The 22694-nt window shown below is 47.2% G+C and overlaps 5 protein-coding genes and 2 non-coding genes across 11 annotated transcripts; 2 read left to right on the top strand and 5 right to left on the bottom strand.

The window, feature by feature from the left end:
• Positions 1–859: 859 nt before the first annotated feature.
• Positions 860–2266, bottom strand: LOC6900218 (GPN-loop GTPase 2). Its single transcript, XM_002135512.3, has 2 exons — positions 2127–2266; positions 860–2069 (listed from the first exon to the last, which is right to left on the bottom strand). The coding sequence occupies exon 2, from the start codon at positions 1956–1958 to the stop codon at positions 1011–1013; it is 948 nt and encodes a 315-aa protein (XP_002135548.2). The 5' UTR covers positions 1959–2069; positions 2127–2266; the 3' UTR covers positions 860–1010.
• Positions 2267–2870: 604 nt separating this feature from the next.
• flr (actin-interacting protein 1 flr) lies at positions 2871–6437 on the top strand. The gene is made up of 7 exons (XM_001352863.4): positions 2871–3024; positions 3402–3523; positions 3955–4045; positions 4328–4591; positions 4653–5707; positions 5772–5922; positions 5984–6437. The coding sequence occupies exons 1-7, from the start codon at positions 2991–2993 to the stop codon at positions 6091–6093; spliced, it is 1827 nt and encodes a 608-aa protein (XP_001352899.1). The 5' UTR covers positions 2871–2990; the 3' UTR covers positions 6094–6437.
• LOC4812417 (B-cell CLL/lymphoma 6 member B protein) lies at positions 6301–13668 on the bottom strand. 4 transcript variants are annotated; one of them, XM_015188476.2, is made up of 5 exons: positions 13586–13668; positions 10617–10814; positions 9488–9811; positions 8382–9421; positions 6301–7525 (listed from the first exon to the last, which is right to left on the bottom strand). In XM_015188476.2, exons 2-5 carry the CDS (start codon positions 10776–10778, stop codon positions 7084–7086), a joined length of 1968 nt encoding a protein of 655 aa, XP_015043962.2. In that variant the 5' UTR covers positions 10779–10814; positions 13586–13668; the 3' UTR covers positions 6301–7083. The 4 variants fall into 4 exon arrangements, with proteins under 4 accessions (XP_015043962.2, XP_033239372.1, XP_033239371.1 ...); XM_033383481.1 differs by having other exon boundaries at positions 13371–13637; XM_033383480.1 differs by lacking the exon at positions 13586–13668 and adding an exon at positions 11573–12789.
• Positions 13669–14509: 841 nt separating this feature from the next.
• Positions 14510–15267, bottom strand: LOC6900217 (uncharacterized). The gene has a single exon (XM_002135511.3). The coding sequence runs from the start codon at positions 15226–15228 to the stop codon at positions 14638–14640; it is 591 nt and encodes a 196-aa protein (XP_002135547.2). The 5' UTR covers positions 15229–15267; the 3' UTR covers positions 14510–14637.
• Positions 15268–15588: 321 nt separating this feature from the next.
• LOC6900216 (myb-like protein Q) lies at positions 15589–22657 on the bottom strand. 2 transcript variants are annotated; one of them, XM_015188475.2, is made up of 4 exons: positions 22478–22657; positions 17868–18314; positions 17097–17357; positions 15589–17034 (listed from the first exon to the last, which is right to left on the bottom strand). In XM_015188475.2, exons 2-4 carry the CDS (start codon positions 18245–18247, stop codon positions 16269–16271), a joined length of 1407 nt encoding a protein of 468 aa, XP_015043961.2. In that variant the 5' UTR covers positions 18248–18314; positions 22478–22657; the 3' UTR covers positions 15589–16268. The 2 variants fall into 2 exon arrangements, with proteins under 2 accessions (XP_015043961.2, XP_015043958.2); XM_015188472.2 differs by having other exon boundaries at positions 22171–22657.
• Positions 20581–20653, top strand: TRNAV-AAC (transfer RNA valine (anticodon AAC)). Its single transcript has one exon. It is a non-coding gene; the product is annotated as a tRNA-Val (tRNA).
• Positions 21162–21234, bottom strand: TRNAV-AAC (transfer RNA valine (anticodon AAC)). Its single transcript has one exon. It is a non-coding gene; the product is annotated as a tRNA-Val (tRNA).
• Positions 22658–22694: the final 37 nt, after the last annotated feature.

A 22694-nucleotide genomic window follows, 5' to 3' on the forward strand; every position in this document is an offset into this window, starting at 1 on the left:
GGTTCTATCTAGCTAGTAATATTTAACGGAATATCAAAGTCAAGGAATACGAACGATTCAATTTAGTTTATGCGGCTGTTGGAGCAAATTGCCTTGTTCGTGTGCCTATACTGGCTTCAAACAGAAAATCAAGATTCGCATAAACAGGGCACTCGGCTCAAAATCACCGCTGTTCCACGGCAGTGACTTTTTCCGCCTGTGCCGTGCTTCCTTCACCCTGTCTTCGCATTTACAGTTAAAGTATAGGCGCTCAGTATGCAGCTGCCATGCCACGAAACCGCGTCTCTCTCCTCTCTCACCAACAAGCTTTATACAGTTAAGTACGGCCTGGACAGCGTCTCGTGGTATTTGGCCGATGCTGCGTCCCCCTTCCCCTAAAAGCCCCACCGCCTAGACAGCTGAGACTGACCGTCCCCCGTCGGATTAATAAAATATAATATAAATGTGTTTATATATAATAAGTGTTTATTGGTGGCCTGCTGACCTGCAGGGTCTGCCGGGGAGGCTTGTTGAGCTGCAGGGGAGCTGAAGGCGACACCAGTGGTGCTGCATACCCCATATATGAAATATTTAAAATTTTCGAAAATGTATTTTACGGAACTTTTTTTGAGTAGTGCGACACATCGAAATTGAGAGCGGTTCAGTTAATTTTGTGCATGGGAAAACACTGATGAGTCATGAACAGGAAAAGTGAGAGCATGAATGAATATGAAATAATAGAGGACTAAGATACGCGGCTAATTTATCAACAGCTACCAAGAACGACACTCCCATATATGTAATTAATTTTCCATTGCATCTGAAATCTAATAACGATCGAAAGTTACATAATCCAATTCCATCAAGCCAATCGAAAACATTTTAAAGTAAAATGGTCGTTTATTTAAATTTTACAATGCCTATCTTGCTTTTTAGACAAGGATTATCACAGCCCATTGGAGGTGGTGGCTTATGTATGCTATTGTTGTCTAGGTTTAGTGGGAAGATTGCAAGATTCCGAGGTGCGAATGCTACTCCACATATGGTTGAACGTCGTTCTGCTGGCGCACAGCCTCAGACTCGGCTCCGACGGCACAGGCCAGCAGAGAGTTGACCGTCTGCTCCTCTCCAGCCTTATAAACATAGCCGTTGGCCTTATCGATGTGATTGCGTAGCCGCAGCATGCTGTCCGTGCTGAAGGCGTCTAGCAGTTGGAAAGAGACCAGGGCATAATCCTCCACCATGGAGCAGATGGCCTCGTTGAGTTTCTGGTACTTGCGCATGGTAGGGTCGTCGTCCAGCTTCTCCAGCAGATACTTCAAATCCAGCACGTCCGTGTAGTAGTCCACATTGAAGTGTAGCTTCGACTCGTGCTTCCGCAGCAGGTCCGCCTTGGACAGGACATTTACATGCGGTAAGCTCATCCTCATCATGGTGTTGAGTGCCATCAGCAAGGTGGCAATGAACTTGGCTGGCTCCGAGCAGTAGTGCGAGTCGATGAGATTCACTGTGACCAGGCTGTAACGCTCCCGCTCCAGGCGCTCGAACACCCGCGCCATGGCATTGTGATGTGTGTACAGCTCTATCTGTCCGGGACAGTCGAACAGGAAGTAGTTGTGGGTGGCGCTGAGTTTTCGCAGTGCCGGCAACAACCAATCCTCAATGTGCTTCTCCAAGTACTCGGCGCAGTGCATCAGTGCTCCATTGGGCCCCAATTGCAGGTGCTCCATGCAATCCTCAACGGTTATCAGCTCCATTACATTGATGACCGGCTCGTAGGACATGTTGTCATTGGCGGGATCCAAATTGACGACGCCAACCTGCCGGCCCAGCTCGCGGTAGAACTTGTACGCCTCATTACAGTAGGTTGTCTTGCCAGAGCCAGGGGGGCCTATTATCAGCTGCCCATAGCGAGGATTCTCCACTTTTGCTTGCGTTTGAAAACGTTGCAACATTTTTGTCGTCAACATAAATGTCATGGACAGAAAACGATTAACCCATTAAAGACCGTGGTTATTAAAAAACACTCCACGAAGATGATGAAACTTAAATAATTTGAGTGCTGCCTTTTTTTCGAAAAGAGAAAAGATCTAGAAGAAGAATTTACATACCGTATTATATTCCGCGGTTTAACTCAAGTTCTTCACCTGCTTAAATTTAAGGGGCTTCAGTGGGTAAAATTCGTTCAATCGTCATGAACGAAACGCTAGCACTAGGGTGACCGTTTACGATATATTTATATATATACTTTTCGGTATATTTTGACATTGAAATTTAAGTTTGACAACTTTCATGACTTATCGCTATAAAATGGTATATTTAACTATTTTACTAGTATAAATTAATATATTTTGATATATTACACTATAGTTAAATATCACGCTAAAATATAATGTTATTAAAATTAGCTCAGACAACGCTCAGCGTAATTCCATTGCCTGCTTCCAAATACATGAGACAAATTTTTCCAGTGTAAATTGTATCAAAACCAATATGAAATATATATTTAAGAATACAAATATTTAAAAAGATTTGCGTTTCCAAAATGACCAGAAGAGTAACAGTGATAACGACTAATACATATAGTGATTAGTGCAAACGGTGATCCGTCTTATATTATTGAGACTGTACTTAATAAAGAACAATATTATTGTGTATCATTAAGACTAAGCAAAAAACGAAAGTGTTACAATTTTGGGTCATCCTCATAAATAGCGGAATAACTTTAGTAGCTTTATATGATTTTATATATTTTTATATTTAGTTCATTATTAAGAGATCAACAAAAGGTACATTTATGTAAGGGTTGTTTCTTTTTTATTAGGAAAAACTAAATTTTTCGTAAGTATATTTACGGCATATTTTTAAAATGAGACGGTATATTTCGGTATATTTCTGAGTGTCAGACCGTATATCTTATCGATAGATCCGTGTTTTCATTTCTGATTCCATTTTTTGAAACAAAGTCTACGTCTACCAATTAAACTTAAGCACAAAGTTATACACCCGCAATGGCTCAACCTCAACCACCAGCCTATGAAAACAGTGAGTGTGCCTGCCAAGAGTATCAGCACATTAGGTGCTTAAAAATTTCACCAACCGACTGCGTCCGCAGCGGAATGAGTCAACCAGCAAAAACGGTAAAAGCAGAAAGCACTCGCCGGAAGCGCCATGATTATGCCCATAAATGGTCAGGAGCTGTTCTTGTCGGCGATTGATGAGTAGTAGGAGAAGGGGGACGAAAACGACAGCGGCTTCTATCTCCCCCTCTATGTCTTGCAAAAGAACAAACAACAACTCCACCGCCGCCGGCCGGCATGAGGCCGCACCCTGTTTTTCCTCCATCTATAAAACATTTTGTGTCTGTGCCTTGTGCTCGCTTTTATGATCCTTGGTAAAGTTTATGGTTCGTGAAATTGCAGAAAATATCTATGCAACGCTGCCGCGCACCCAACGCGGCCAGCCCATTGTCTTGGGAGCCGATCCCAAGGGCAAGAACTTCCTCTACACCAATGGCAATTCGGTGATCATCAGGAATATCGAGGTAAGTTGATATTTTACGCAGCATATTCGTACTCCTGCCTGCCTGCCATCATAATCTATGGCATTTTCCATGCGGAATGTTTTATTTTTGGACAGCTGCAGTTTCTGGTCTTATTCCTCTCCTGCATCTGTGTTTGTGTGCGGTTGTGTTTGTGCTTGTCTGCTGCTGGCAGCTGTTCTATATTTATTTTTATAGAATCTACGCCGTATAACCATACCAGCCTATTCCACAGGCCGGCAAAAATCATCCACACTCGCACAATCCACACGGACGGAGAGACGACCAGAGAAATGTTCTTGTTTGTGTCGCCCACGCATCATCATTATGATGATGTTCGGGTCGCTTACTAATTGGGAACTCAGATTTGCTGTCCCAACAAAATGATTGTAAAAGTGATTTTCCTCTGTGCTCTGTATTCTCGATTTATGTAGAACCCAGCCATCGCCGACGTCTACACGGAACACTCGTGTGCAGTGAACGTGGCCAAGTACTCGCCCAGCGGCTTCTACATTGCATCTGGCGGTGAGTGTACCATCATCATGCAACTTCACACTTGGCTTGGAGTCTCGTCTCCGCTGTACAAGCTGCATGCAGTGGAGCATGAAGAAGCCGTATCAAGACCAGCCATGAGTCACGTCACACCATAAGCGCTCGTTTCTCCTCTACCCCATCATTTCCATAACCATATTTAGAGCCCATCGGCTGGGTTTCTTTCTTTGCTTATCTTATCTTTGTTATTTTTTTTTTCTTTCGGTTCGGTTCGGTTTGGTATACTCAAAAACCCCCTCTTATTACCCACTCCAGATGTCTCGGGCAAGATACGCATTTGGGACACGGTCAACAAGGAGCACTTGCTGAAGAACGAGTTCCAGCCGATAGCAGGACCCATCAAGGACATCAGCTGGTCGCAAGACAACCAACGCATTGTGGCCGTGGGCGAGGGACGTGAACGTTTTGGTCATGTCTTCATGTCGGAGACGGGCACATCGGTGGGTGAGATCAGTGGCCAGTCCAAGTCCATTAATTCGGCAGATTTCAGGCCGACCAGGCCTTTCCGCATCGTAACTGGTGGGTAAAGCAACAGCAGAAAGAAAACTTGCCTATTAATGCGAATCTTACTGGTTCACAGGCAGTGAAGACAATACGGTGGCCGTGTTCGAGGGACCACCGTTCAAATTCAAGATGACAAAGCAGGACCACTCTCGGTTTGTCCAGGCCGTTCGGTACTCTCCCGATGGCAAATTCTTTGCCTCGGCCGGCTTCGACGGCAAAGTCTTTATATATGACGGCACCAGCTCCGAGCTGGTGGGTGAATTCGGATCGCCCGCCCACAAGGGCGGAGTGTATGCATTGGCCTGGAAGCCGGACGGCACGCAGCTTCTGACCTGCTCTGGCGACAAGACGTGTCGCCTCTGGCAGGTGGAGTCCCGCGAACTGATCAGTGAGTTTGTAATGGGCGCGACTGTGGACGATCAGCAGGTAAGCTGTTTGTGGCAGGGGGACAATCTGATAACTGTGTCGCTGTCGGGTGTAATCACCTACCTTAACGTGGAGGATCCCAGCAAGCCTCTGCGAGTGGTCAAGGGCCATAACAAGCCCATCACGGTCTTGGGTCTGAGCGACGATCGCAGCACCATTTACACGGGCAGCCACGACGGCGTTGTGACCAACTGGAACTCAGGCAGCGGCGTCAACGACCGCATCACGGGCACTGGACACGGCAACCAGATCAACGGCATTGCCGCCTGGGGAGACTTTGTCTACACTTGCGGCATAGACGACAGCCTCCGACAGTTCAGTGTAGAAGGAAACTCCTACACGGACTACGTGGTCAAGCTTAACTGCCAGCCACGCGGACTGGCCATACTGCGCAGCGAGAACATCATTGCCCTGGCTTGCATCAATGAGCTGACTCTTGTGCAGGACCAGAAGAAAATCTTCTCGCTGCCCATCAAGTACGAGGCCAGCTCCATTGCCGTCAACTCTGAAACCTTCGATGTGGCAGTGGGAGGCGATGATCAGAAGTTGCGCATCTACAGCCTGAAGGACGGTGCCCTAGAGTTGAAGGCTGAGCTGGACCACCTGGGCGCAGTCACAGATGTGTCCTACTCGCCAGATCTGAAGTATTTGGTCGCCTGCGATGCCCATCGCAAGGTGGTACTCTACTCGGTTGAGGAATACAAGGTAATGAGTGGCGGACTGAGGCGATTCTTCGTTTACTGATCGTTTTGGTTATTATTGTCTTCAGCCTGCTCACAACAAGGAATGGGGCTTCCATAGTGCACGTGTCAATACGGTGGCCTGGTCGCCCAATTCGCTGCTGGTGGCCAGTGGCTCCTTGGACACCACCATCATCATTTGGTCTGTGACCAACCCAGCCAAGCACACCATCATCAAGAGTGAGTACTTAGTATACTATTATGTGGATACTCATAATTGTATATTCCTCCTCGTCTTCAGATGCCCATCCGCAGTCGCAGATCACTCGCTTGGTCTGGCTGGACAACAACACTGTGATCTCAACTGGTCAGGACTGCAACACGAAAGTGTGGCACGTGGAAACTATTTAGATCGCCCAATCATTTTTATACTTATCCTGAGGGAGTGCCCCTTGGCTTCATTTCATTTAAGTGCAACAACTATTTATGTCCCCTACAAGTACCCCAACCCATATGTCGTGTCGTCTTTATATTTAAGTCCAAAAGTGTTTGCTAATCATCATATCATTGATAAAGATCTGTTTTTGCCAATCCCACGCGTTCAGCGACTTTAGATTGTTTTTTTTTGTTCGAACAAAAATCTTCCTTTCATAAATCTTGTATTACAATTAAAAGAAACAAGGATATATTATGTAAAGTACGCCAGCGTACATAAATTATTGTATTATGAAATGAAGTATACTAGTTTTTGCATAGCCCGTTGTACTCTCCTCTTAATATCCTGGGATGGGATCAGCTTTATCTTATAAGTCTATAAACACACACATCCATTTTCTGGCTTCTTATAAATTGACTCTTTCATTTTATTCATTTTGGTTTAGTAGGTCCTTTGCCTTGTCTTTTTGTGTGCAAGTGTGTGTGGTGTGTGTGTTTTGGTGTATAATTACAATATTTATAAAAAACTTTACTTAATTTACTAGAATGTGTAGGTGTGAGAGTGTTTGTGCGAGCGTAAGAGAGAGCAAAAGTGAAAGGTAAAGTGAAATTTGTGGTTTGAGAGCCTCGTTGGTGGCAGTTTGCTGCTGAAAGCTCAAAACGAAACGAAATATAAATTTGTCCTAAAAGAATAAATTATAATAAATAAATTATGAGTGTATGTTTGTGTGTGTGTGTGTAAGTGTATGTGTGTGTGTGTATAGAAGACGAAAAAAACGAATTGCGCTAAGTATCACAGCCGGGTCTAAGACGTTGGTTTTTTTTTTGTTGGTGGGGGATTTAAAGTTCCATATGTATGTGCATGTGTGTGGGTGTTTCCAGTGTCTGTGTGTTTGTGTGTGTGTGCATCTGTGCTCCAGCTTTGCAGCCGTTCAATATTTGAAATTAGAAAACATCCATCCACCACTAAGTGGCCGCCGCACTCGTTTCGTCGCCTCCCGCTTCTCCATTGCTCGCCACCGCCGGCTCCCGCTCACTTTTGATGTCAGGCGGCGCCTCGTGAGCCAAATCCAAGGCGGGCGCGACACTCGAGGAGGACTCCGCCACGGCAGCTGCAGCGGCCGCCAGCTGAAACTGATTGGGTAGAAAGAGGTACGGACTGGGCACCGTCTCGCCCGGGCATCCCGTTGAGCTCTGTCCTGTCGCCCCCACCATGTCGCCACTGGTCAGCGTGTGGCTGGGCGTGGGCATGGCTGTGGGCGTGGCTGTGCCAGTCGACAGCTTGGAGACTCGCTTGCGTCGCGCCTCGTTCTCGCAGGGCGAGGGCGCCCCAGGATGGCGATAGCTGACGTGCTTGCGCAGGGCATCCTTGCTGCGGGACACGTGAGAGCACACGTTGCAGGCGTACCTGTGGAGAGATTAATGAAGAGTTGGGAGAGCTTGTTTAGAGGTAGTCTGAAGGATGGTCTGTATTCGATCAATCCCTGAATGATTTTCTTCCAACTCCAATTTCGATTGAAACTACAAGTGCCCCCGGTTTGACGAAATTATGTTCCTTACTGTCTACCGTTTAGAGATCAGAAGAATGTTGGGCAAGCTTTAAAAAGCCTCCCAAAAATTTGGGGATGGGACTACCCAGAAGTTAAGAAAACAGCAAACAATTCCCAAGTATTCACGCGGCAGCTCTGTTAGGAGAGCGTAGGAAGAGCGTGCACCATAGACGTGGAATTGAATTTGATATTATAACTTGAATATACATACATATGTATGTGTATGAATCGCACTCCGACCTTTCATTCGTGAACTCATCGTGGGATTCCTCCTTCATCTACAATTCTATCCACCCTAAAATGTTGGGCAAGGTATAAAAAGCCTCCCAATATTTGGGGATGGGACTGCATTGCTTTATTCCATCCACAATTTTCCTAAAATCATTACCCAGAAGCTACGCAAACAATTCCCAAGTATTCACGCGGCAGCTCTGTCAAAGCAACAGCAGGGTTCCGCATTTAAACATGTTAACAGTCTGTTACCTATCGGTGTAACGGCCCGCTGTTACGACTCACTGGGAGTGCTAGGAGAGCGTAGGAACCATAGACGTGGAATTGAATTTGATATTATAACTTGAATATTCATACATATATACTCCGACCTTTCATTCGTGAACTCATCGTGGGATTCCTCCTTTATCTACAATTCTATCCACCCTAAACACTAAGTTTATTGATCCCATGTTCTTTCACCCATTTCCCATCAATACTTACCGCACATTCTGATGGGTCTCGAGGTGCACGCGCAGATTGTATTGGTTGCTAAGCTGCTTGTGGCAGATGAAGCATGTGGCATAGAGCTTTGAGTTGGACGGCGGCTTGATGGGGGTAGAGGCCAGCTGTTTCTCGCGGTCGGCGCTTAGGGAGAGCAGATTTGGCTCCGATTTGGCGCTGACCAGAGCCATGCCTCCGGCTGCAGCTGCCTCCCGCTGATACTGCTCGATGTGGAGCTGAAGCTTGGCGTGATCCTCTGCCGAGATGTAGGGCGTAGAGGCGACTGCTTGGGTGTGGTGCATTTGGGCCGCCTGCTGGGCGGCGGTGGGCGTGACAGCACAACTGTAGAGCGGAGGTTTGGTGGTGTACATCTGGTTAGGTGTTAGAGGATTTGAATAGCCTGCTGAGGAGCACTTGACCACCGGCAGTTGGGGCGAGAAGTGCGCCATGGCCGGGGGCGGCAGGGTAATGGGCGATGTAGCCACAATGGGATTGGGCACCGAGCACTCGGTGGGGCTTTTGCTGCTGTTGTTCGCGGAGTTCTTGAGGCTCTTCCCCATCTTGTCCAGCCGCTTGAAATCTTTCGGCGGACTGTCGCCCTTCAGTCGCTTGGCCCCGAAGCAGTCGTCCTCCTCCTGTATCCCGCTCTGGTATAGCTGGCACTGCTGCTGGTACTTCGCCAGAAGCTCCGTGGTCTTGTTCAAAGCCGTCTGCGAGAAGTTAAGTGGCTGCGGCAGCAGGCTTGGGTAGAACTGCAGCGACTTGAACAGGTTCTCTAGCGGGGAGGTGGCGATCATAGGGGCTGCTGCCGTTGCCCCCACCGATCCCAGTTTGTTTGCAAGAAGCGGGGTGCTAAGAGCGGGGCTGGGATGCTGTGGAAGCGGGAGCGGCAGACTAGGAGTGGTGGTGGGTGTGGGTGTATGTGTGGGGGTATGTGTGGGGGTAGGCATCGGCGATGGTGTGCCACGATGCTCGAACTCCGACGACTTGTCGTTCGGTGGCTCCATATATAAGGGTCCGCTCTTCGCTGTCTTGGGAAGCTGCCGGAGGGTGAAGTCAATGTTAGAGCTAGGATTGGGGAATCTATTTGCAAGGGCCGCACTCACATTATTGTTCTGGACATCCGCCAATCCCTTGATGCCTAGCGTCTCGGCCAGATTGAGGAGCATGGGTATCTGCTCCTCATACACATTCACCTCTCCGGAGTACATGAACGTGAGCAGCGAAACAATGGCCCCGAAGCTGGCTCCGGGTATGATGATCACCGGATGATTGCTCGCCTCCAGGGCACGGAATATCTCCATGAAGAAGCTGCTGCAGGCACTTAGCACCACCCGGTGGGCCCGCAGTTGGCGTCCCTCCGCCGATATGGTCACATCCGTCAGCTGTGACTGGTCCAGCAGCACGGGCAGAGTGCTCAGTAAACTGGTCTGGAAGAGATCAGCCATACAGAGAGAGATTGTGAGCGGAACTGGGTCACAAGATCATAAAAATACACTTTCCCAGGGCGTTTCGGGAGAGAATATTTTTTGTTCCTTTTTTTTTGGAAGGCACTCTCTAGGGAGAGGCGTGGATCTGCATCTGCATCTGCATCTGTATTCGATGCAGTTGCTGTCTAACTTGTAGATTTACGCTCGCTGCAAATTCTTTGGATTTTGGCAATTGTACCGTAGCTTTTCATTTATTTGACATTTTCCCCGCCCCAGCCCCAGCCTTCACCCCTCGCCCCCCACCACATCTGTTCCCTTGCGCTGCTATTTTGGATAGCCTTTGGGCTGCTGTAGTAAACATCGACAACACAAAATTGTCACTATATGAAAATGCGGAAAACTATGTGTGAATCTGTATGTGGATCGGGGTGTGGTGTGTCTTTGGATGGATGGTTCCTCTATATATAGATGGGGTGACATTTCGTTCGCTAGACCAGACCATACAGAACGATGTCCAGTCCAGTTTTATGAGCGACACTAAGCCCCCAGATAATACTAAGGAGAGAGAGAGAGAGAGCGAGAGAGCGATGATGATGTGCCTACCGATGGTGTTTCTCATAGAAAGAGTCATTTATTTTTCAATTTCCACTACTTTGAGGCGTTGGATAATGTTCTGACTGGGGCATAAGGTATACGGTATAAGGTATATTAAAACTATACGACTTTACAACTTTAAAGAAATCGACACAAATCGAATTCGATTACCGTTGAGGATGTAGATTCACGGCTTCAACTGTGCGCTTACCTGATGATTGTGCCACCTGAGGCAGAACTGCTGCTGGTTATCATTGTGCTGCTGATGCTGCTCGAACTGGTGTTGCTGCAGTTGCAGGTGCTGGTGATGCTGTTGCTGTTGCTGCTGTTGCTGGTGGTGCAGTCTTGCATTTGTGGTATTTACATGTTCCATAATTCATCTAATGTGTGGATCACATATGTAGGTCCGCTGCAACGGGGAGAGGGAGAAGGGGAAATCCATTCATTAGTCTCTAATGTATAGCAATTACTCTTTCATTCATATGCGGCTGATGATGATGATGATGATTATGATTATGATGATGATGTGGCATGACAAAGGAGGGGTAATCTGCCCCGCTGCTCGCGTTGCCCACTCGGTTTTCACTCAGTTTTGTTTTCGCCTCTCATAATTTGTTTGTTTGTTTGCCTTTTGGCTTGTTTATTTATTGAACATTTTGTCACACACTTTTCGTGTCGCTTCGTTCCGCTATATATTTCGCTTTTCGTTTTATTTCGTTGCTTTTTAATAGACCCGAGCAATGTGCCACTGTCGCACCACGCGGCGTATACGTACTATGTCGTAGCAGTTGTCTTATTACTCATACGCCCCGGCATGCCAAGGGGCGTTCGGTCGAGGCATGACATCGGCCATCTCTATCTGGAACGGACAATCCTGAATATTCTCCACGGAATTATGTTTCAGTGGAAAAGTTAATGAAATGCTTCTTGGATTTTCCTTCGCAAATAACTGTCCTGTTCATCTGTCCGCGCAGTGGAATGCATTCCTTGATATGATCCATCTCTATCTAAGATGGATGTACATATATGTATGTATTCCCTGCAATTTGTATCTGTCAGCGCATCGTTGGGCAAGAAAACAATCGCCCAGGCATCACGGATCCCAACGGAGGAGAGAGTGTCGCGTCGCATACTGGTTGACGAATCTAAATTACAATAAAAACTCACACGCACACACATCAGAGATTGTTTCGTGTTTTCTTGCTGGCAATTAAATTAAATTTATTCAAATAAAATAAGTTTTCTTGGCGGGTCTGGTCTGGTCTGGTCTGGCCTGGCCTGGGACTGCCTCTGGTTGAGGTGGTGGTTGTTGCTCTTTTGTGGGTTTCTGGGTGCACTATAAATTTGGCAATTTCCATTGTTCGGATCTGGGTATGCTAGATGGTATGGGGATGGGATGGGATGGGGATGGGGTAGTGGCCACTACAATCAGATCTCATCAGACTTTTGTCCGAGGGCTATTTTTAAGATCTCTTTGCCTCGGTCTATGCTGCACTGCAATCCATTGGAGGCCCCCCGCCAAACGCCCTCCGTCCCGAAAAACAACCCAAAGTGACAAGTCCGTGTCCGAGTCTGTGTCTGTGTCCGTGTCCGTACTGGTGTCCGTATTGGTGTCCACATCTCTGGCAGCCCAGCATGCAATTGTTGCTGGTGTTAGTGTTAGTGTTAGTGTTGCTGTTGCTGTTGCTATAGACGGACGGAATTTTCTTCATTCCATTATGTGTGCACATGAGACCGAATCGCATCTTAGCACTGCTCTGCTCTACGAGTATTGAGATACGATGGATGGTGTGGAGGTTGCCTGATGCCTGATGGGGCACAATGGCTGGGTGTGCTGGTTGGACGCTGTCAAAGGGGGTGGTGTGGTGCTGTGGTGCGACAGTGCGGCCTTTTTGGCGCTCGTTCACACAAGAAAGTGTCGTGGCAGTCAGGCAGAAGGCAGAAGGCAGCAGCAAGGCAGCCTTCTTTTCCGTAACTCTTTGGTATTTCGCTCAGTTTTTACTTGATTTTCCGAAATTAGTTTTCCTAGCCTTTTCGGCTGGCTCTGCCTTTTCAGCGCAGTTCTGATTCTGATTCTGCGGCTGCGGCTGCTGCTGTTGCTGTTGCCGCTGCTGCTTCTGCTGCTGTTGTAGTTTTTAAATAGCCATCCAAAAAAATAAAGATCTGTGCTAAACGCTCTTGCCAGGCTGTCTATTTTGATTTGTTGTCCAAGTGCCTTGGCTGCCTTTTGTCTCGCAATCGCCATTGCCATCGCCATCGCCATCGCCAGCGATTTCATTCCACCTCACCTCGGAATTGCTTCGATTTCTATAGATCTCTTCAGATCTCCGGTTCAGTTCTGTTGATGCGTAATATTTTACACATAATCACTCATTTTCCTCTGCCTCCGCCGCCTCCTCCTCCTGCTCCACCTGCTCCTCCTCCGCCTTCGCCGCCGCCTCCCCCCGAAAAACGAACAACATTAAAGAGCAAAACATTCTTAAGCTCATTTCGCTGCTGCTTTTGTTGTTTTTTAACTTTCATTTGTTCCATAAAATGGGGCGCACATAAATTGTGTCCACTTTTTTGTTAGGTATTTAAATTTCATTATAGAATTCGCACGATCACGGATTCACGGATTCACGGATCTACATACACACACGTACATATATTCGAGCATGTCTGTGTGCGTGATTCACGCGTAATCCAGCGGCCCAGCACTGTCCCTGGGGGACGGCTAATAATAGAGAGCTCTGCTCTGGCCTAGGTCCGAGGGACCCTTGTGGATGCGGAGGGACAGATCCTCTACTCAGGTTGAGTTTTATGATATACTCGTGCCAGCTATCAAATGAAGTGTTACTCATCACCGTTTTATTTAGTGTTTTTTATTGCTCGTGGTTGGTTTTTTATAATTCCGAAATCCTCATCGCATTTTCCCCAATGGATTGTCGACACTCTTTTCAATCGGTTTCCGTTCCCCCTTTACCAGGTTTCGCTTGTTGCACAATTTATTTGAATCAGTTATTTGTTCGTTCTGTTTCACAAAAAAAAATCCTTCACATTCTTGTTTTTTTTCTGTGTTTTTTTTTTGTTTTTGTTTTCAGATATATTTTACTAATGCCCCCTCCTCTGGCGACACTTTTCGCGCCCGTTACGAATTTTCCCTTTCCGATTCGGCGACGGATCTGTCGTGCTGCGCACCTTTGTTAACCGTTTGCTGCTCGCATCTGAAATGAAAAAATCCGAAAATGTTTCAATTCTTTCGGTTTTAGTTGGAGATTTTCTATTTTTCGAATGTCCATCTCTTGACAATTTTCCTCTGGCTCTGGCTATGCTCTGACTTTTGCTTTTGCTCTTGTTGTTGTTGTTGTTGTTGATGCTGTTTCTATTGCTGTTCCTCTGTGCTTGTGGTGCCATTTGTTTAGTCCATTTGAATTTGAATCTGACTGGCTCTCCTCTCTGGCTCGCTGTCGACGTCGCCATCGCCATCGCTGCCGCTGTTGCTGTCGCAGTTTGTCGCCCGATTCCATGTTCTTTAATTAATGAGGAGACAGAGCAGCGCAGCGCCAGAGAAAAGAGAAATCTCAGCAGTTTTGTACTCGCGATCGAGTCTCTTGGCCAAATTAATTGGCTGCCCCCAGCAGTTAGTTAATCAAAACATTTGTTGGTTGGAAATCATCATCATGTGAGCCCTGGGCCCCATCCCCATCCCCATCCCCAATTCGCATCTGAAGCATCTCAGGCATCCGAGCCATCCGAAGCAGGAGCTGTGGCCAGTTCTCCTCTAGACACAATTGACATGCCCAAGCCAGCCAAAGGCACAGCAACAACAACAGAAGCACTGCAGCACATTGGTGGCCGCCTGCATGTGCATTATTAATTTGCAATAAAATGTGGAAGCGGCGACAGCAGACGACACCGCCTCTCGCAGCGGTACGGTACGAAAATACATTTCGTACCTGCGAAGTGGATTTGAATTATGCCTGACAAATACAGATGGAACCGCTAGATGGAGACGTGGAGGGTGTGTGGAGAGAGCGCCCAGCACCCAGCACCCAGCACCCAACACCCAGCCGAGCAGCCAGCCAGCCAGCCAGCACCTTCATTATGCACTTTTTCAATTCATTAAAATGCCACAAATACTTATTTATTATTGTCATCTGTGTGCCTCTATTTGGGTTAAGATTGGAGGCTGAAAATACCACAAAATAAACTATCCCTAACCCATAGCCCTGCCCCATTCCCCATTCGCCTTAAAATCCATAGATCAGTGAGCTATAGCACTGAACCTCCGACAGGGGCAGGCACTGCTGCTTGGGATGGTCCCATCCGTAATTGTAGGGGCATCGGACAATCGTGAGGTAACCGCTTAGGCATTGGTAGTAGTACTCGCATCGTTGCTGGTGAGGATGGAAGCTATCGCTGGAGGCGTCGCAATGGGGACGACTCACATTTGCTGAGCTGGATGGCGGTGGATTGGATGCTGGGGAAGGATTACTCCCAGGTGCACCAGCGGGCGTCGTAATAGTTGGGAGCACCTCCTCTGGAGCGCTTGCTTCTGTTTCGGCCTCCGTCGCGTTTAGAATGGCAGCTCCCCTGAGACAGAATCCCGCATCGTCAAAGGCACACTCCTGGGCCTTCTCATCGAAGTAGGTCTGATCCGGACAGCTGTCTCTGAAGGAGTCCTCCCCATTGCAGTAGATGTACGAGGCGCAGTCTTCGACGGCCATCACAAACGTTTCGGGCGCCACATCCACACACTGCGGGAACTCCCCTCCCTGACCGAAAGTCAGAGCTGCAGTCAGGAGCAGCAGGCAAAGCAGAGTCGCGGCTTTGGTAACCATAGTGAAAAATGTTCTACTTGTGGATGATGGAAAATGCCAATCGGTTGGGCCTTTTATGGCAAATTTTGGTCTGTCTTATCGCTGTTCTTGTACCTCTTATCTTTCACGAATTTCACCAATTGATGTATCTTCTTTGCTCTGAACACATATGTGTCAAGGCCGCCCAATCACTTTTTCTGCAAAGGAAATCAGCAAAGACAAAGAGATTCAAAACATGCTTTCAAATCTTGAAGTTCACCACAGAAATTAAAAATGAAAAAAAAATCGCCACACCACACCCAGTCGGTGTGGCCAGGGCTGCAAGAAATTGGCGAAAAACGAATGTCAGATGGCGCCACAGCATACAAATTCAAATTCAACTTCCAATAATCTTTATCCTTTATTTATTAATGTACTGCATATTGCACACCCTTTCCATATTTGATAAATTTGATTGGTTAATTAATTACTTAAAATCCTACTAATACTGCTGCTGCTGCTTGATGTGTAAGTATCTACGGCACCTGCTACCGAGTATTTCTACAGTATTTCCTCTTGTCGTTGCTTTGGTTTGTTGCTTGTTTCGTGTTTCTTGTTTCTGGTTTCGTGGCTAAAGGGTAATATAGTATATGGTACTTCGATCTCTTCGATCGCTATAGCTTGATCTCTTTCTCTTGAGCATATCACAGAACAAAAATGACAGTAGAAGAAGACATCTTTGGGTCGAAAGAGTGTTTGTTTGTTCGGGTCGGGGTCGCGGTCGTGGTCAGTGTCGGGTCCTAGTTCGGGATTTAGAATGTGTCAAAGTGTAAAAATATTAGTCGGAGCTTAAAAGTACATATCCATAAATAAGTATATGTATATCTGATATATATATATATATCTATGCCGTGTATATGTTTATATAAAGGGGATATCGTTTTAGAAAAATACTGAGCACAAGTACTTGGCACTGGGGGGACTGGGAGCAGGGAGCAGGGAGCAGGGTTCGGGGTTCGTGATTCGATCAAACTGAGGCTCAATTCCTCAAAATCCCTCAAAGCCCTCTCGCTACCACTGGCCTACACTAGAATCTTGTCGTAGGACGGCGGCGGCGACTCATCCAGCGGCATCTGCTTGCCCATTGCGGCCGTCTGCTCCGGTAGCAGGATCGCTATATGGTAGGGCGGCGGACCGGCCGTTGCCGCACTCGCAGTGGTCACCTGCCGCTCCTCCAGGTACCGCACATCGCTCATCTCCATCAGGCAGCTGGCGGCCGCAGATGCACTGGATCCTGGAATAGCGGCGTTCACCCCGCGGCTGTGGCACACCGTAGCCCTGGCCCCGCCTCGGCCCGACAACAGCCCTTTTGGGATGCGGCACAGGCTGACCATGCAGGCGGCCAGAAAGAAGGTGGCCGAGAAGGCGCAGAAGATCAGCACCTCCAGACCGGTGCCCTGGTGGTCGAAGTAAAACTTGGTGCCGGCCACGAACACGGACGCCAGCACCAGGGAGGCGCACATGCCGCACTTGAGATGGCTGGGCAGCAGCTGGGAGTCTGCGTGTTGCAGGAGAGCATGATGTTGCTGTTGCAACTGGTTGCTGTGCGTCGTCTGGGCGGATGTTGCGGGAGCACTGGCCACTGGTGCTACTGCTATGACGGATGTTGCCGCGGCTGCTGGCTGCTGCCTCATGCTGCTGCTGGAGTTGTGGCGACGCGGCGTGGCATAGGCGGCCGATTGTCGATGATTATGGGAGTGACTGCTGCTGATGTGCTGCTGGTGGTGATGCTGCAGCTGTTGCTGCTGCTGATGGGGATTATGGTGATAGGCGCTGTATGCATCATCGCTGGGAAACAAAGATTGTTATAGTCTCGGAAGGATATGTCTAGGACTATCTTGGACACTCACGCATAGACGCCGGAATGTTGCTGCTGTTGCAGCTGTTGCTGCTGCTGTTGCTGCTGTTGCTGCTGGTGCTGCTGATGTGTATCGTGGTGTCTGACAGGCACCATGTTCCCGAATTGTGGATGGTGATAGCTGTAATGGTGTTGCGTCTGCTGCTGCGTCCTGGGGTGATAACGCGAGCCACGCGCCACTAGGGGCACGATGGTTCCACTTCCGGTGAGGACCGCCGCCGCAGAAGCAGTGCCACTCGCGTTGTTGTTTGTTCTGCGCAAGTGGTACGGAAATTAGAGGAAGACAAAATTGAATGATTTGTTTAAATTGTATTTAAATGGAGAACTAGCGGCGAAGAAAATATATTTCCCTAACTGCTAAGCCACACTGTTAAAGAGACAGCGAAAGAGAGCATGGGGCAAGAGTCGGCTGATCAAAGCGATTTTTGAGGATTTGGTATTGATTGTGCATTAGCGGTATTCTCGGATCGTTTCAATTGCTGATTGCCTGTCCAAAAACATAAAGCATGCTCTGTCTGCGAATGCTTCAAAAAAGTATGCACTAAAATGCATTTAGCTAAAACATATAGAACAAGTCCCTAAGGCAAGGGACACTTAAATACTATGTGACCTAAGCTCCCCCCCATTCAGTTGCTAGACAGTAGATTTCCTTGGCGAACTTGCAGGCTCTGCGTCTAATCGACCTAACTCACTGTCAAAAGGATACTCAGGGAAAGGTTACCGAAAAGTGCGAAAAAAAATATACGGCTGGATGGTACATTACATGTTGTTGCTGGCAGTTGGAGTTCCTGTGGCAGCCATGTGGCTGCTGTTCACATTGTTGTTGTTGGTGGAATGTTGCTGCATCATCTGATGTTGCTGCTGGTTCTGCTGGCCGTGCAGTGAATTGTTGTTGGCATACTGGGAGTGGGACTGCGACTGCGACTGGGCCTGGGACTGGCGACTGGTGCCCGGCTGATGGCAGTCATAGGGCGTCTGTGGCAGGGATCTGTGCACGGGTGGCATGGTGCTGCAGCTGGAGGACTTGGCGCGCCTGGGCGGATGGCCATAGCTGAGTCCGCTCCCGGCATGAGAGAGGGAGGCAGCAACACGAGAGCGTCCGAAGCCGCATTGCTGCGACCGCTTGTCTATCCAGAAATGCATTTGCACGTCCTGGAAGAGCAAATGGAGCAGTAGGATTACTTGGAGCTTCTGGGGCGGAAGGATTCGACTGCAAAGAAAGAATGTTGGATGTACAGGAATTATTATTTATCTTATTGTGTTTCTCTCGGTGTACAGAGTGGCTCCTACAGTCGGTAGGGTATTCGTACAGCCGAGCAGAAAACCCAAAGACTACTGTTGAATCTTTTATTTCTTATTTCGTTTATTTGAAAGTCATAATAAAAGGAATACATGTTGGGACGACAGGGACAGCAGACAGTTGGCATAGAGTGCTGTGCTGCCAACTTATTTGAAGTTCAAGCTGCGATGCGGACACCAGACAAAGCGAATCTGAGTACATTTAGCTTTGTGTCTGCCAGACGGAAGAGAGTCCTCCTCAGGCTGCCCCAAAAAGCTAAAACAGGAAACGTGCACATCGTATTTTATGATGCTGCACTCTCCCTTGTCTTCTGTGTGTGGCTGGCTACCTACCTCTTCTGCCACACACACTCTCTCTCTCTCTCTCTCTCTCGCACGCTCGCTCTCTCTGTCTCCCTCTGTTTCGTCAGACATTTCCTCTTTGTGCCTGGGTTTTGAACTCTTGCTAAAGTCCTGCCAAAGATTCCCCTTTTTAAAGGTGCAACAAGGAACAAAGGTTGCTCGTTTTCTGCAGACTTCTCTGCCGCCTGGTCAAGGAACCCTCCCGAAAAATACGACTAAAACATTCATTGGCTGCTTTCACTTCCCGTGTCATTGGCAGCAGCAGCACCACCACCACCAACAACAACAGACACAAAAGCCCCAGCGCGCCAAAACACATAGACAGTATGGGGGATTGGTGCTCGAATCGGGATAGTATTTGGGGTATTTGGACCACAAAAGTGCGGTGTTAGAAAAGGACCTGCACAGTGGAAATTAAAGTTGAGCGCAGAGAAAGAAAGAAAGAAGAACTTCAGGTTCGCAAACTATTCAAAGATGGATTATGATGATTCCTCCGACTGTTCCTTGGTTCCCGTTGACTGTCTTTGGACCAACTTTCAGCTCCATTCTTAGCCCGCTTAGCTGTTCGTTGAACTGTCTGTCGGGTTTTCCTCTGTGTCTGGTTCCTGTGGCAGTGCCGCTGTGGTATTAGTCAATCAACGATGACAACAGCAGAAATCGCACTTAAACAGCGCCAGAAAGATAATGAATTTTTAAAATTATCCCACATACAACATGGCCCGACCCATCCGTACGAACAGACAAGGGATGTGTACAGATGTACTCACATAAAGACACATGTACATATGTACATATGTATGTTTTGTAGGCACTGTGGTCCGAGAACCATAAAAGCCACCGCACCATAAAGCTGATTTTACTGTGGGAACTTTCCTGTTCACTTGGTGGCAAGGTTCAAAGTTCAATGCCTGTCAACGTCTTAAGGCAGAAGCAGGAGGAGGAGGTCCTGGGAGAGTTCTCGAGAGAAATTATACAATACAGTGCCGGAGGAGAGGAGTGGCAGAGCAGGACAGAGCAAAGTGCAAATAAATAAATACCCAAGTACGAGTCGGGGCAATAAAATAAACATATTTAAAAGAGACATTTTGACAACCTTTTGATAGGTTCATTTCGGTTTCGTTTCTTGCCTGGCGCCACTGACATTTCTATTTGGGTTTTTGGCCCCTTGTCCGGGTTCGGGCTCGAACTCGGGTCCGTGTCCTTCTCCGGGTCCCGGGTTCAATGATTTTTGTCCGCTTGATTTGTGCTCTCCCCAGAGCCAAATACCCCTCCCCACCCCTCCCATTCGTTAGCGTATGATTACAAATTTAGTTTTGTTGTCTAGCGGGCGAAAGTTCAGCTCGATTTGGCTAAGATTCGTGCGGAACTTGAAGAAACCCAACTCGGACATTGACATTGTGTATATTATAGGAGTGCACTCTCAATGGCAGCCACTTTTTTGGCCAACTCAAGTATGACTATAGATAGACTTTCATAAAGGAATGAAAGAATCGGTTGCCCGACAAAGAACCATTGTCGCCGTGAAACATAACTACGATACAAATTTTCCCTATAAATACACACACTATAGCCGTATCAATCACTATCTCAGCACCTAGTCCACACCTCTCTAGACACTAATACACATACATATGTACATATCTACATATATATTATCACCGCTGCCCCCCTGGCCCTCACAAATCCGAAACTCTCAACAATGGCAGACTGCCCAATCATTGAATGATTTAAATAGACTTTGATTTTATTCACTGAACCAGTTTCCTTGGCCCCTCGCCAGCTGGGGGCTGAGCCGGGCCTCTGAAGTTGACCTTTGGTCGGGGACAATTTCAACTGTTTCCGTGGTGTAGCGGTTATCACATCTGCCTAACACGCAGAAGGCCCCCGGTTCGATCCCGGGCGGAAACATGATTGGGATTTGATTTATCTCGAATTCTGCGAAACTTTTTTTGTTTAGCTACTTATTTAAATAGCTGAATTCCAAGTTAACGAAGAATTTTAATATACATAAGTCTATGTTCGTTTATGGAGAAACCTTGAGCTCTAATATTTCCTTGACCTTTACGTTTTTTTGTTACTTTTAGAAAAAGAAGGGGAATATTCCTGTCTTTTCGAATTTTTGAAGGAAAGCTAGCTCAATGAAAAGGTCTACTAATTGTCTACTAAATTTCATGCCAATGCATATATTAGGAGAGATTTGATGAGAATTTATGATGAGAATTCCCAGAAACGAAACTGACAAGAAGTCTAAAACAAAACAGAATTATATTATTTGGTTTAAATTCTATCATGTAAATACTTTTAGTACGTCACAACTTTCCAAATAGCTTTAAAAGTAAAACACAAATTGGCACAAAAAAAAAGGCGGAAATAGCAGCTCTCATCTGAAAGTTATTAAAAAAAAGTTAGTTTCATCTGTTTCCGCCCGGGATCGAACCGGGGGCCTTCTGCGTGTTAGGCAGATGTGATAACCGCTACACCACGGAAACAGCTGAACGTGGTGCGGCCATAGAGACCTCTTCTGGCTCGAGGGCGTCTGCTGTTTGGGCAAGCTGCCAGAAAACCATCTCAAATCATAGCGGAAATTGAAATTAATCGAGCCAGCGCCACCCAGTGATAAAGATAATCTTGAATGGGCATAGTACGAGAATGTATATATTAAAATCGTTGCAAATGTTTATTGTAAGGAATTCCTTGGCGGTGGGCGAACGATTCGATTTTAAATTCTTGGGTGAGTAAGAGCATCGCCAAACACATTCGAAACCCAATGTCTGACGCTTCAATCGTATGCCCCTAAATGCCGAGAGTTTAACCTCAAGATGCCCAACACCAAACAGAACTTTTAAACATTAAAGCGTGCACATCCCTGATGCCAACACCAACACAAACACCAACCCCCCTTTTACTCTCACTCGGACGGTTGGTTTTTTGCCATTAACCTTTGTGTGCTGCGCTGTTCCTGCCTTTTACTTTTCGCCCCTTTTATGCGATTTTTCGTTGGCGGGAAGTGAATTTTGCCTCATTCGAGTGACTTTGCAAAGGAAAATTGCTCGGGGAGGTGGAATTGGTTGGTATGGGACCTGTACCACAGGACGGGTCGGGGTTGGAGTGGCTAAAGGTAGATGAATAATATGAGGACTGGCTGACGGGCTGGATGACTGTCCTTCTGTCTGTATGTCTGGCTGTCTGTTGCTGTGTCTCCTCTACAAGAGCCACAAAAACGAACAAAATCCCTGCCCACTTGATGGCACACACTGCGTATGAGCAATTCTAGCAATGCAACGGAATTGTATAGAGGAGAAAGTGGTATAGGTATGGGTGTAGGTGTCTGTGTGTGCACCTATATTGGGGATTTGTGTGCCTGTGTGGGGGTCGCTTTCAAGTGCATGTCAATCCGTCAGCCATTTGCTGGCTTGCTTTTTTACCTGCAATATTTTCTTAAAATATTTCTCAAATATACATGTATATTTTCCTTGGGGCTTTTCAATGCCTTTTCCTATGGGCACGTTTCTGTCACGTTCGTTGTGGCTGTTGGTATTATTGCACACATATTGTTGGTGCTTTTGTTGTTGGCGCAGCACTGGAAAAAGTCCTTGAACGCTCAACTGACCCGACACGATACACACACGCACACCCTCGCAATGGATATCCTCTTAAAAATGCTTTTCACTCGCACACAGACGGACAGAAGGACAGACGGACAGATACAGAGCCAGAGATAGGGACACTCACGCGACTTGCGACTTTTGTATTCAATTGCAAGCTCTTCTCCTGACTCCACTCCACGAATAAATTTATTTCTTAAGGCTATTTTGCCTGTTCTGGTCGCGCCACCCGTCGTTCGTATTAGAAGCGCGCGCTGCCGTAGGACTCGCAGCCGACTGTGCCTCTGAATGCAGCAGCCAGCCAAGAAGCATTTCGTTTTCACTTTTCACGAGCTGCTGAGAGA

Source organism: Drosophila pseudoobscura, chromosome X (genome assembly GCF_009870125.1).
Source record: "Drosophila pseudoobscura strain MV-25-SWS-2005 chromosome X, UCI_Dpse_MV25, whole genome shotgun sequence".
Classification (NCBI taxonomy): Eukaryota; Metazoa; Arthropoda; class Insecta; order Diptera; family Drosophilidae; genus Drosophila; species Drosophila pseudoobscura.